Below are 14559 nucleotides of genomic sequence, written 5' to 3'. Positions count from 1 at the left end.
TTATCGTACAGGAGATTCAGGAGGCTGTGCCCCAAGGGCAGAACATTAGCAAAGTGTTTGGAGAATGCCAAATGGTTAGAGAGATTGGGAAAAGGTTTGCACATGTATTCAGGAGTTGATCCAAATTCACCCGTAGGGGAGCTATTATTAAAAACACAATTTGTAGCAAAATCTTGGGGAGATATATGGAAGAAACTTGAGAAACTAGAAAACTGGCAGGAGAGGGGATTGCAGGAATTATTGAGAGAAGCACAAAAGGTTTATATGAGGAGAGATGAAGAAAAACAGAAAGTACATGCACGAGTACTAGTGGTAGCAGTGAGTGAAGTGCAAAAACAGGAGCAGTGTCCCCAAACCCATGTGAAGCCAGCACAAAAAAGGCAGCCTGTCTGGCAAAAAGGGACATTTAAGAACACAAAGGACGAATGCCCCGAGTGTTACTACTACAATAAAAAAGGACATTTAAGGAGAGATTGTCAAAAAAGGATACATGATGAGGTCTTTCAAGAAGATTAGGGATGTCTGGGGCTTTTTATTTTGGGGACCAGGACATCTAAAGAGCCCTTGATAAAACTAAAAATAGGACCCCAAAAAGAGGAAATAACCTTTTTAGTCGATTCAGGACCAGAATGTTCCACGGTTCAGAGACTGCCAAAAGGATGTATAAAAAGCTGGGAAACAATAGTGGTAATAGGGGCTAAAGGGGAACCATTTAAAGTACGAGTTATTAAAGAAGTAGAAATAGAATCAGAAAATAAAATTTGTCTAGGGAATATGTTATTGGTTGAAGAAGCAGATTATAATCTATTAGGGAGAGATCTAATTGTAGCTCTAGGAATAAATTTGAGAGTACAAGGACTGGAGCTAGTAGTAAGTCTATACAGATTAACTGAGAAGGATGAGAGTAAAATCGATCCCAAGGTCTGGTATACCCAAGGAGAGGCTGGAAGGTTAGAAATGGAGCCTATTTCTATTGAAATAGAGAGACCAGAGGATCCAATCAGAATTAAACAGTATCCCATTTCCATGGAGGGAAGAAAGGGATTAAAACCTGTGATATATGAATTAGTAGAAAAGGGAACTCTAGAGCCCTGCATGTAAAGACACAACACTCCTACCTTGGCTATACAAAAAACTGATGGAAGCTATAGGCCAGTCCAGGACCTAAGGGCTGTAAATGAGAGAACAAAGACACATTTTCCTGTAGTAGCAAATCCATATACTCTTTTGAACCAAATTTCCCCTAAAGACACTTGGTACAGCATAGTAGACTTCAAAGAGGCTTTTTGGAGCTGTCCCTTAGCCGAAGAGAGCTGGGATTATTTTGCCTTTCAGTGGGAGGACCCTGAAACAAATAGAAAACAACAGTTCAGGTGGACATCTCTGCCGCAGGGGTTTGCAGATTCTCCTAACCTGTTTGGACAAGCTCTAGAGAAATTATTAAGTCAGTTTGTGCCCACAGAGGGAATCAAACTATTGCAGTATGTTGACGACTTACTCATAGCAGGTCCTAAAGAAGAAGAAGTGAGGGCAAGCACAATAGCCTTATTGAACTTTTAGGAAAAAAAGGATTAAAGGTATCATAATCAAAGTTGCAATTTACTGAGCCAGAGGTCAAGTATCTAGGGCACTGGATCACGAAAGGGAAAAAGAAATTAGACCCCGAAAGGGTCACAGGAATTATTACATTACCTCCTCCACGATCAAAAAGGGAGGTTAGGCAGCTATTGGGACTTTTGGGGTACTGCAGACAGTGGATTGAAGGGTATAGTGAGAAGGTGAAATTTCTATATGAAAAATTAACTACTGATAGAGTAAAATGGACAGAGCAAGATGATGAGAGATTTAGAGAATTAAAGGAGATGCTTATAACTGCTCCAGTGCTGAGCCTTCCTGATGTAAAGAAGCAGTTCCACTTGTTTGTAGATGTTAGTAATCATACTGCCCATGGAGTACTAATGCAGGATTGGGCCGAAGCAAAAAAACCTGTGGGATATGTTGCCGAGCTGCTGTCCGAGGTTTTTTCTCTACTCCCCCGAGCTGGGGAGGAGTCTGCACCGGCTGAACTGTGGCACAGCAGCTGACAGCCGGGGGGGGCACTGCCCAGATGTGCCAGGGGCGTCCGGGGAGCGCCTCAGCAGGAGGCAGCAGTGATCAGCAGGAAGGCGAAGTAAGAAAAGAGGGACTCGTCTCGGGGGCAAAGTCCAGAGTTTAATGCCAGGGGAGCCAGCTGAGTCGAGACCACGAGGTGGGGGTACAGCCGATTATAAAGGGGGTGGAACATACAACACCTCAACCAATGAGGGAGAACTTGGGAGGGAACAAACTCGTGAGAAACATGCTGGCTAGCCAATAGGGAATGTGACAGGGAGGGACTCTTGTTCCCGATCCAATCACCCACCAAAGAGGGGAGAACTTTCTGGAAAGAGGGAAGGGGACAGTGGGTGATGGACAGGAACTCAGGGAGGGATTGACAGAGGGTAACCAGGGGAACAGGGGTGGAGACAATAAACTGACACTCTCAAAAGGAGGGGTTGCCAGGGGAGGAGGGGGGGGGAAACCCCAGGACCGAACCATTATAACTTTAGTGGGAAACAGAACAGACCAAATGAACCATGCACCACAGCAATATGTGTCAAAACTCTTAGATCCTATAAGCAGAGGCTGGCCCACTTGTCTACAGGCAGTAGTGGCAGTAGCACTACTAGTAGAAGAGGCTTAGAAGGTCACCTTTGGGACACCACTGGTGGTATATACTATACACAATGTAAGAAGCATTTTGCAACAGAAAGCAGACAAATGGCTCACGGATGCTAGGCATTTGAAGTATGAGGCTATATTGATACATTCACCTGATTTAGAGTTACGGACAACTGCTGCTCAAAATCCAGCACAATTCTTATTCAGAGGAGCACTGGAAGAGTGTAATCATAATTGTGCAGAAGTGGTGGAATTGCAAAGATAAGACAGGACTTAGAAGAAGAAGAGTTAGAGGATGAAGAAAAATTGTTTGTAGATGGATCAGCAAGGGTTATAGAAGGGAAAAGAAGGGAAAAGGAAGTCAGGGTATGCAATAGTGGATGGGAAGTCAGGAAAAGTAGTGGAGTTGGGACCTCTAGGTGCCAGTTGGTCGGCATAAGCTTGTGAACTGTATGCGGTCTTACAAGCACTCAAAAGGTTAAAAGGGAAGAGAGGGATAATTTTTACTGATTCCAAATACACTTTTGGGTTACTCCACACTTTTGGAAAAATTTGGGAAGAAAGAGGTTTGATCAGCACTCGTGGAAGAGGGTTGGTTCATGAAGAATTAATAAGACAAATCCTAGAGGCTATTAGAGGACTGGAAGCAATTTCTGTAGTACATGTTAAGGGACAACAGCTGGGGATGCAATTTCGGACTTGGGGAAACAATCTGGCAGATAGGGAAGCTAAGAAAGCATCATTATTGGTAATGAATATTCCGGAAGTCAGAGGGGATAAAACCCAAGAATATCCCTCCCATCCCTCCTTGAAGGAAATTGAATGGTATGAGAAAATAGGAGGCAAGTGGAAGGAAGGTAAATGGAAACTGCCTGATGGAAGAGAATTATTATTCAAAGAGTACACAAGGAAAATTCTAAATAGGCTTCACCAGCAGACCCATTGGGGGGCACAGGCACTTGCAGAACAGTTTTTGAATTTTTTTTGGGTGCAGAGGGATTTATGAGTTAGCTAAACGGGAGGTACAAAGATGCATGACCTGTCAAAAGATAAATTAGGCCAGGTCACGGCAAACTCAGTTTGGAGGCCGGCTGTTGGCATATCGTCCATTTGAAAAGATTCAGGTAGATTTCACTGAACTACCTAAAGTGGGAAGGTATAAATACCTGTGGGTAATGGTAGATCAACTGACACATCGGGTAGAGGCCTTTCCAAGTACCAAGGCTACAGCTCAGACAGTGTCTAGGAGACTGTTAGAAGATATTATACCTTGATATGGTATAGTAGATTCTATAGATTCAGATCAGGGAACGCATTTTACATCAAAAATTATTAAGCAGTTGACAGAGTTCAGGGCGAGTAGAAAGGATAAATCAGACACTAAAAGCCCAGTTGTCAAAATTAATGTTGGGAACTAAAATGTCGTGGATTAAGTGCCTTCCTTTAGCCCTACTAAATATAAGAACTATACCTCACTCAAAAAGTGGACTATCACCTGTTGAAATACTTTATGGAGTGCCATATGAACATGGGATGCCAGTTGGACACCCCAAGCTGGAGGACAAACAAATTCAGCCATATTTAATAGCAATAAATAAGAATCTGCAAGAGATAAGAAAGAAGGGATTAATAATGCAAAGCACCCCTTTGGGGTTTACCATACATAAAATACAACCAGGAGATGAGGTATTGATTAAAGCTTGGAAATAAATCTCCCTAACACCTCACTGGGATGGTCCTTTCATTATGCTTCTAACCACAGACAGCAATACGAACGGCTGAGAAGGGCTGGACGCACGCTTCCCGAGTAAAAAGGATCGAATGTCAGGAGAGGACACCGAAATGGAAAGTGACTTCTCCTCCAGGAGATTTGAAGATAAAATTGCACCAGCATACTAATGACTGAAGGGGATAAGTTGTTCGGTACATGGGTGTGACTATTATCCATTCATTCATTTTAAATGTTATTATTGTCGAGAAATTTGGGTTGCACACTGTAGGAGAGGATATAGACTTCACGGACTTTGTCCACTGTGCTGGGAGGAGGAACACGCTATTAACCACCTTTGCCTTAGTGGTCACCACTAACTCAGACATATTGGAATTAGACTCTATACAGTGGTATAGGTTGTTCCAGGAGGGAGTAAGAGGTAAATTGAACTCCAGAGCACAAGCCATTACTATAATTGAGTGTCGCAGATTAAACAAAGTACCTTGTAGTGCTGATGCAATCAAACTGTCAAGGTGGGACACCTTTAAGAGGAAGTGAGCAGCTCGTTCCACTTATGAGTCCCTTGAAGAACACCCCTGCTGCTGTGAAGATGGACTACCTCGCCACTGGTGGCAATCCAGTGGGCACAGGCAAAGGCAGAGGGGTACGCCTGTGGGGAACTCTGATGGTTCTGAGCCTAATGATGAGCAGGACAGTCAGCCTGATCCTTGAGGAACACCTCAGTGTTGAGAGGCAGAGTCCAGCCCAAGACTGTGAGCAGTGCCTTAAGACCACCCTAAAAGGACAGGTGGTTACAAAAATCATGGCATACCAGACTCACTTTGACTGCAAGAATGGCAATGAAAGGGGAAGCTGCATGTATAATGGCGCTCAATATAAAGTATCTCAGTCAGAAGGGGGAATAATCTTTCAGGACCCCAGAGGGACACCTAAGGATTGGCGGCTAGCAGCGCAACCTATGAAAGGGAATATGAAAACATTAACACATGTATTACATAAGAGGGCTGCTGGGTTAAAACCTATTATCCCCATCTGTGATCAGTGTAATCATACAGTATGGATTGGGGAAAGGATGGAATCCACCTTTATGGCACATGCTCAAGCTAGTCCAACGTGCTACAATCCCAGCAAAGTTGGAATGTGTACTAGGGGGGGAAAGACATACTAGGTAGGAGAAAATACAAAACACGGGAAAATAATTTCTCTCAGTAAGGAACCTGTGTTACTTAATTTTCTAAAAGAGGATGATGATCGAATTTGTTTAAGGTATGATAAGATTTTTTGTTTTGCAAGGGATAGACAAGGTGCAGATTCAGAAAGTAGAATGAAACAAATAACTCAAGATTTAAAGAAACAGGAGTCAGAAGTGAGAAAAAAGAAAATCGAACAGGAGAAGTTAAAATAATTAAGCAAGCAATATGAGCAGCTAGAACAACAATATAGCAGCTGGAGTTCAACCGATTGAAATAAAAACGTCTTCGTAGATCTCATGCAAGAGATTGCTACGGAGTTAGGATTATCCAACTGTTGGATTTGTGGAGGGCTCAAATCAGCCAAGAAATGGCCATGGAAGGGTGAGGGTTTAACTCCAGAGCAACTTCTGAAATGGAATTACACCAAAATGTCTAAAACGATAATATGGCCTGAAGGGTGGGTTTTAGATCATAAAATCATTGGAACAATTTGTATCATCCGGGAAGGAAAAAGATACACACAAATGGTGGCTTATACTCCTTGCATATCCACCTTAGCAGAAAATTAAAAAAATAATACCAAGACCTGGCAGCCGGAGGTTCCTGCTGGGTATTGGGGTAGAACCAAAGGAATAAATTGTGACTGGGATAACCAAATTAGATTGTGCTGGTATAAGAGCTCTGGAGCTAACCCTTACCAATCCTTGGAGGCCCTAAAGGATTACTGGGAAAGACCAGGGGCTGTAAATGACCCGTGGAAAGCCCCTAATGGAATATATTTGATTTGCGGGGAAAAGGCATACAGTGAACTACCCCCTAGATGGAAAGGATCCTGTACTTTAGGCATGATAAGACCCTCCTTCTTTGTGCTACCTTGGTCCGAGAGCAATTTAGTGGGAGTACCCCTATATTTCCCAGTTAGGAAACAAATAGATAACCACATTAAAGTGTTCTGCAGAATGCAGCTGGGGCACAGCACACATGAGCAAGCCGGTAGCATCAAAGCAAAGCAATTACACACTCATAAGAAATCATCACCAAGACTACTTGGTGATGATCGAGCATCTCCCATGACTACCAGCCAGCTGGCCTTCCTTCATAAGCATCATTTCAGAAGATACCAGGAGCCCAGGACCACTCTGCCTGCCCAGTTGTGCAGCCATAAAGTCCCACAAGCCTGTATACTTCCTTCTCTGCAAAGATTCCCCAGGGTCCCATGTAGTAGCGTAACCTTTATGTGAACTTCTTCAGAGCTCATTAACTGTGTATAATCGTGTCCATGAAGTGCAAAAATAAAACAAAATGAAAAACATATGCCCTGGTGTGGGGGAAAAAAATCCAACACCTTACAAATTGGTTTTTTTATGTAAAGACTTTTACGTGAGCAAAACTGTAATTTGACACAGATGTTTCTTTGCAGAACACCTGGATTTTTCACACAACGAGTATCCAATAGCATTTTTCCTCTAGAGCAATGGCTATAAAATCAGCCACAGAGAGCATCCCACAGCTTCATACAACTCACTCCAGATAGGCATGTTTAACGCCCATCCTGTGCGGATATCCCGTTCCTAGGGAGAACCTCTCAAACTGGACTGCGCATAAGCATCGCTCAATTCTTCCCCCAGATCTCACCTATATTGTAAAAACCAACTAAAACCCCACCAATTCTTTACACCTTCAACTGCTCTGGCTGCCTGTCCTTATTTGGACGGGCTCCTCAATCTTACCGCCGGTCCCCACTCCCCCGCAGCACTCCCCTCCCCTGCACTGGAGCCCACTGGCTGAGGCGGCACGAAACACTCACCTCATGCACTAGACAGGCCGGGGTGTTTCGAGATGTTACTGTAGAAGCGACGTTTCAACCGACGCAGGGGCAGAGCCCCTTTTGCCCACCCCCTTCCCTTCCCTTCCCTTCCCTTCCCTTCCCTTCCCTTCCCTTCCCTTCCCTTCCCTTCCCTTCCCTTCCCTTCCCTTCCCTTCCCTTCCCTTCCCTTCCCTTCCCTTCCCTTCCCTTCCCTTCCCCCCCCCTTCGCGGGCGGCTTCTGCCCCTGCTACCAACAACACCCCGGGAGATGACGGCCATTACATGACAATCGCGGCACATGGGCACAGGAAGCACACAACCCCATGGCAAGGGGACAGCTCCCAGAAATGCTGCGGCCTCCCTCACTGTTATGAATAGAAAATTGTATTTTTTTTAGTTTCAGAGTTAAAAAAACCAAGTCAGACTGGGTCAAACTCCTTTTGGTTTCGCTGCCAAAGAAAAAGTTTCTAATTATCCGTTAATGGCTGGCGATTAACTATTGTTCCTCTGATGCTGGCCGTTTGCCAGAAAGATACCAATGGAAACCCTCCAGGGTAAAGAGAATGGGCAGTGACACCAGAGACACCATGCAAATAAGAAATGCAGTGCACCCTGGGTTTTTACAGTTTTACAGTTTTTACAAGAAAAACCCCTAAAAATCACGAGCCAACAAGTGACTTAAGTGACGTCTAAGGATGGGAGCATTGTCCCGTACCTGCTTGGACCTTTTTGTTTCTCACCCTAACCTGAAAAGATACTGATTAAAGAGACATCCCGGAGTGTTAAACAAACAAGCAGGACTCCACGACTCTCCCGTGAGGACAGAGTCCCCAGCTCTGTCCGCAGACCAGTGGACAAAGCTGCATCATCCTCCTTCTTCGTGCCACACCTGGGAGCAACAGCGGTGGGGGTGCAACCCGTCGATTTCTCCCCCCACCTGAGCTGATTCTTCTTAATAAAGGCATTAAAAAGGAGAAAGATCTCCTGCCCATTTATTTCACTCACCAGCGGCTGCATCTCGGCCCGAATGGCTGGCACCTGGAACTGGTCTATCTCCTCCATCATGATGGTAGAGACAAGGTGGAAAGAAAGAAGACCAAACGCGGGGAGACTCCTCAAACATCGAAAGATTATGCCAACACCACTGCCCACCACAAGTTCTGCCCCACCGCCCCGCCCTATATTTGCATGTTCATGAAAGGCGAGAGTTCTGGCAATAATTCCGGGCTCCAGACGCTCCGTCCTTGCCTCACTGCTGCAGGGACGTACACTTTCCTCCCTCAGGAGGCACGGGGACACTTCAGGGAGAGGTGGAGAGAAAAAGAATAGCCAATGCCGACAATGTTCTGCGCCCAGATTAGTTGCACACCGCTTCCAGTGCGTTGCCATGGTTGCTACTATCGACTTCCATTGGCCAGAAGGGTGTAGGACTAGTGTGAGGAGCAGCTGGTGGCAGGGAGCCACTGCAGTAGCTGCCATGTTAGTCAAGGTGGGTGACAGGCACCGGTAGGTAAAGGGTTTGACATGAGCGGGCATTGTAGCAGGGCTGTGTCACCCTCTCGTGTGATAGCGCCGTGGTGAGCTCACCACCTGTGCTTCGTTTTTCAGGGGATTAGCAATTCACATGCGGGAGCATCACTATGTGGCCATGCTGTCTCTGCTGCCCTCAGCTTCTGCTCTGAGCGTGTGCCTCACTGTCACTGGTGTGACACCAGGCTCACAATGAGATCACCATTCCCACTGTCACCACATGTTGCATTGACAGCCCAGCTCCATTCCCTCTAAAGTGCCGCATAGAGCTGTCATCCCCCAGGCCTGGGTGGGACATGGGGGCTTGGTACAGTCCCTCTTTGGCACTGCTTGCTGTGTTGTTACATCATGTTGCATCACTCTGTTCCTGCACTGAGGTATGTCATCACTCTGCCACTGATACCCTGCATGTTCCATGGCACTTCTATGTGTAGCCACTCTACTCAGGCAAACCAACATGTCCCAAAGCTGCAGCACCCCACACTGTCACAGTACTGTTGCATCCCTATAAGACTATAAGAGTCTCTGATCATCACTATATTATGCTTTTTTGTCACTGTTACAGTGTATGACACTTCCAGGACAGGTTTTAATGCACTTGAGATGTCCTTAGTCTGTCAGAGAATCTTTAAGGCTGCTAAATAGATAGGTTGAAATCCTGTTGTAGTTGAGTCAGTCACAGTTGAGACAGAGACAATACAAAACATCACACTCCATTTTCAGAAGGTTTCAAACCCCATTTTATTATAGCATGCATGCTTTTTATACATTCTTACAAGACTCATAAGTTTACACTTTTCTCATTGGTCAGGAAAGACGAACAAAGTGCTTATTGGAATAGACAGTTGCAGGTTTCTCTTATTTATCCTTCTCTCTTGCTTGGTTTCTATGTCAACAACCTAGGTAGGAAATTCTTTCAGAGGTAAACATGGATCCTCTTATCAAAATTCTCTCTGGCTCACAGAAGTTTCTGTAAAACCTCTTTCACAATTCCCCCTTTTTTTGTATTTGAACCACAAACACAACTGCTAAGGACTTTTGCAGGGCCCTTGCAAAAATCTAAGCAGACAGGGGTGACACAAAATGTGGGGACCCTGAGAGGCATTCCCTGGGTTAGAGAGACACAAGAAGCTTCCCTCAAAAGCTGTTAAGACCCCATTGGCTCCTTCCCTTGTTCCTATGTCCCTCAGCCACTCCCTCCCTATTCCCTCATTGGCCATTATCTTTGTACTGCCCTGATACCACTGCTTAGCCCCTACCTCTGGACTCAGAGAAACCTGGACTCCCACCATGAGTGTACCCTTGGACCCTGAACACCTCACCACACGGCTGAATTAAACACCTGTGGATATTATGCAAAGGTCTTTTTTGCTTCCTTACCCTGGACTTTATTAGCAGCTATTCTGGCTGCTACAACAAAACAATGATGACAACCACCAGCAAAATTAAGAGTCCACCTTCCAACAATACCCCAAGCCATTCAGCAATATCCCAACTTACAAGGAAACTACTCAAACATTTCCATCCTTCATTCATCTGCTAATGACTAACTTCTTCCTTCAAATCCAAAACTCCCATGAACTGATCCACTATGATCTAACAAGCCCATACAACACATACCCTCAAAATCCTGATGTTCATAACCGTGCACCAACAATAAAGATGTACCAACAAGGCACATAGAAAATGAATTTTCAAATGCTGTTACCAACCCCGCAGTCCCTTAAAGACACATTAATGGCAGGATGACACTTTCACTTTTAGTTGAATACATTTTTCTCCACACAGAATTAGAGACCAAGTCATCTGCCTAGTCACCACTTAGAACTAAGTAGCAACCACTTAACTTACAACTGGTTGCTGCTATCAGAATGGGCAACTAACCTAGTTGTTCAAAGTGTGAAACCTTAACTACTAATTCAACACCCCTATGCAAAGGCAACACTTCTCCCCTAGGTACATTAAATTCCCCTATTTTGGGAACGTTGGTGCCATGCAAAGGGGAATGGTACAAGACATTACTCAGCACTACCAAGCTCTCTGTAGAAAAATACTAAGAACTAAAGTAAAGGTAACATCCACCAATTTAAATTTGAGTTTTCAGCGTGAGTCAATATCCTCACTTACTATGCCTTGAATCTTCACATCATGTTCTTTGAGGGTCCATGCTTCAATCCACCTAGTGGCCAGAGTCACCCACTCATTCTACTTCAGCTGTGGAACCACCCATCCTGTTCCTTCCTATATACTCCAGATAAGACTTAGCACAATGAGCAAAAACCCAACAAGGGCCATTCTCTGTCAGAACACGTGTCCCTTCCTTCATGTTATTAATTCAACTGAGCCAGTCCACCTTCCAGTAATCAAATCTTTAACCCATACCTTAATATTTTTACAAACATTTGACTATTTAGAATTCAAAGAAAAAAAATTATAGAATATAGGAGACAATTGTAAATCAAGTAAAGGACTGTCCTAGTTTAGGGCAAATTTGGGAGGAAACCTCCAAAAGGAGCCCCCCCAGAAAGCAAACCCACATGGCCCCTCCCCCCAACCAGTTTGGGAAAGAATTTCTGTGGATAAAGGTTAAAAACCCTGTTTATTTAACAGTCAAAGTTCTTCCCAGCACAAAAAAAACGAACAATACCAGAAGACAAAGCTCATTCACTGCTGTGAAGAGATGACAAATTCAGAAAGTCTCTCCTGTGGGTGGTCGCTCTGTTATCAGTCCTTCCGGCACTGGGAAAGGCTGCTGCCCAGAGTAGGCCCCCGTGGGCCACAAAGTGCAAGCTCTCAGTGCTTTCCTGGGTCCCCAGTCTGGAGCAGGTTGAAACAGTTACAAGAAAAGGGAAAGAAAAACAGTCCAGGGATCTTCTCTGCCTCAGCTAGCTAAACTAACTAAAAAGCAAAGGAGCACCATGTTCTGCTCCATCCATGCCCAGACAACACAGTCCAGACGAATGTGGAGGAGTGAGTGAGTGAGTGAGTGAGTGAGTGAGTGAGTGAGTGAGTGAGGCTGATAACAAAAAACTCTGTGCTTCTTCTCCTCACCTTCACTCTGAGCCAGTCTTGAAGGCACAGAATATAATATCCAGCATAAACAGAACACCCAATTGGGGATACAAGCATCATAACACCACCCTGGGACAACACCACAGCTGGATTGAGGGATAAATATTAAAGAAATAAAAGTGAGTGAGTGTGAATGAATGTAAGTATATGTGATTTAGAGTTTAACTTTTCTGGAAGAAGGTGGATTGTATTTTTCTGTGCTGTGAAGAATGGGAGTTGTTCAAGTTGTCAGAGGAATGGATTTCTCATGGGGAAATGAGATGGGGAGCCAGAAAAAGGGTCTGGGACCCCCTGGAAATGTTGCCTCTCCCTGTCTCCAGTTTCTCTGCTCATGCCAGGAGCTCCAGTCTTCCTACCCGTATCAGCTTCTCTGCTTGTGTCAGGAGTTTCAGCCCTCCCCGCCCATATTGACCGTGATCACTCCCATCCCCGCTGTGACTCTGGGGCCACCTGCTCCTACCTCTGCTTCCTTGTTGATTCTGGCTTTCCTGCTGACTTCTGCTCCTAACTCTGTCCCTTTATTGGTTCCAGACTCACTGCCGACCCCCGCTCTTGTCTCTGCTCCTTTGGTGATTTCAGCTCCCACTGTATCTATGGGAGGGGTTCAGGAGGGGGGCAGAGCCCCAGTGTGGTCAGGGTCCCGGGAAGGGACTAGGGATGCCTGTTTATGCTGCAGTGGGGGAGGGCACCCTCACTTAGAGGGAGACTTGGAGGTGCTTTGGGGGAAGTGTCCTGTGAAGGAGTGGGAAGATCATGGGCTCTGTTTTCCAGGAGATAAATGCCATCTGGAGCCTTTGATAACTTTGGAAGCAGGCCCCCGAGAGGATGTATTGGAATTTGTAGTTGATTCTGGGGCAGAGAGAACTTGTGTGGTGGAGATCCCAGGGAGATGTGATATGGGTGGTGACACAGTGAAAGTGGCAAGGGCAGAAGGAGAAAAGTTTAAAATCCCTGTCATTGAAGATGGAGTAATTAGGAGAGAGACTAGCATGGGGATAGGAGATGTCTTGTTGGTTCCTGGGGCAGGCATCAAGCTTGTTGGGGAGAGACTTGCAGATGCAACTGGAAATGGGGGTTGTACCAGAAAATAAAAGGGCTGTGGACTTACTTTTAGAGATAAACTAGTTGTGTGTACACCTCATGAAGTCCAAAGTGTGTTAAATCAGAGGCAAAATGAGGGGGGAAAAAAAAGGAAAAAAAGAAGAAAAAGAGAGATTCAAAAAGAAGAAGGGTGGTTAACAGACTCTAAGATGTTAGAATGTGGAATGATGATAACTTGATACTGGAGGAGGACAGGGGTTTGAATACAATTTCTGTATGAACAGCAAGGAGGTGCCTTAACACGTTTGTTTGGAGGTTGTTCAGTGCCTAACTGGGGCTCTTTAGGAAAATTAATCCTCAAACATCAGAGGTTTATGTCCAAAAATAGACAGAGGAGTCCTTTTTACTTTATTCAAATAAAGGGAGAGGCCCAGCCATGGGGCATTCCCCTGGGGTCTCTCAAATTTTTTGAGGATGCAGCCTCCTTTTTATTATAATTTCCCTGCCACATTTCCCTTCTCTTTCCCCATTGGCTGAGGTGCTTGAGAGGTACAGACTTATCACCAATGGGGTGTCAGGGACAGACAAAGGTAATACAGAGACTCCATCATCAGAAGGCATGAAAAGGCACTTTATTATTAGAAGTCCGCAGTTCTATAGAAACAATGGTGGACGTAAGACCTGATTGGCCTTTAGGAATCTTCTCTCACCTACTGGTCAAGAAGGGACAACTCCTTCTTGTAAACATCTTTGACAAACAGAGATTGCCTGCCAGGTGCAGAGATTGAGATAATAATTATTTCTCTGAGCTTTCTATCAGCTTCTCACAGCTTCCCAAGAAAATCCTGGGAGAGCTATGTCTCTCTTTGTTCAGAGGATATGTGATTACCACACAGACTTCCCAATATGCCTGATACTGAAGATTTCCACCTAATGTATAACCCTCCCTTTTAATTTTTAATTCTTATGGAATTTAGGGTTTCCCCCCATTGTTTATTTCATCTTTAAATATCCAGATTCATTTATCAGCAAACCAAAAGTTTATTTGTAAAAGCAAATATCTTTTTCCATTCATCAATCACTGGAATCCTTCCCATTGTTTCTTTTATCTCTCAGTGCTAGTTTTATCTACCATCAGACCCAGATCTTGTTTGTACAGAGAAATCCCTCATTCCTCTCGTGTTCAGGAAGAACTAGCAGGACAAGACCTCCTAGAAGGGAAAAGAAAATATGTTAATGGTTTGTCCAAATGCCTACAAAAGAAAAAATAATGATAAGTGTGAAAAATGCATATTATATGATTGTCTCTCTTCAAAGGTTAAAATAAATACTATATGTGTTATGTTGGAAAGTTATGCTGTAGTGTTGTATTAATATTTTTAAGTAGTGTGGTAAATATACTTTTAGGCTATAACATAATATTAAAATAGAAACTATGTGATGTAAGATACTTTTTGTAACTAGCTCAAGGAATAGATAACCGA

General features: G+C 44.4%; 1 protein-coding gene across 1 annotated transcript in view; it reads right to left on the bottom strand.

The window, feature by feature from the left end:
- Nucleotides 1-8497, bottom strand: part of LOC135289143 (protein FAM219A-like) — a 217963-nt gene extending 209466 nt beyond the window's left edge. Inside the window, exons 1-2 of the mRNA XM_064402539.1 lie at nt 8438-8497; nt 6212-6228 (exon numbers count right to left, since the gene is read on the bottom strand). Coding sequence (XP_064258609.1) covers nt 6212-6228; nt 8438-8497 — 77 coding nt within the window. The remainder of the gene's footprint in view (nt 1-6211; nt 6229-8437) is intronic.
- Nucleotides 8498-14559: the final 6062 nt, after the last annotated feature.

This window comes from Passer domesticus, chromosome W (genome assembly GCF_036417665.1).
Source record: "Passer domesticus isolate bPasDom1 chromosome W, bPasDom1.hap1, whole genome shotgun sequence".
In the NCBI taxonomy this organism is placed as follows: Eukaryota; Metazoa; Chordata; class Aves; order Passeriformes; family Passeridae; genus Passer; species Passer domesticus.
The sequence above is the reverse complement of the archived record's forward strand: the minus strand, read 5'-3'. Positions and strand labels throughout refer to the sequence as shown.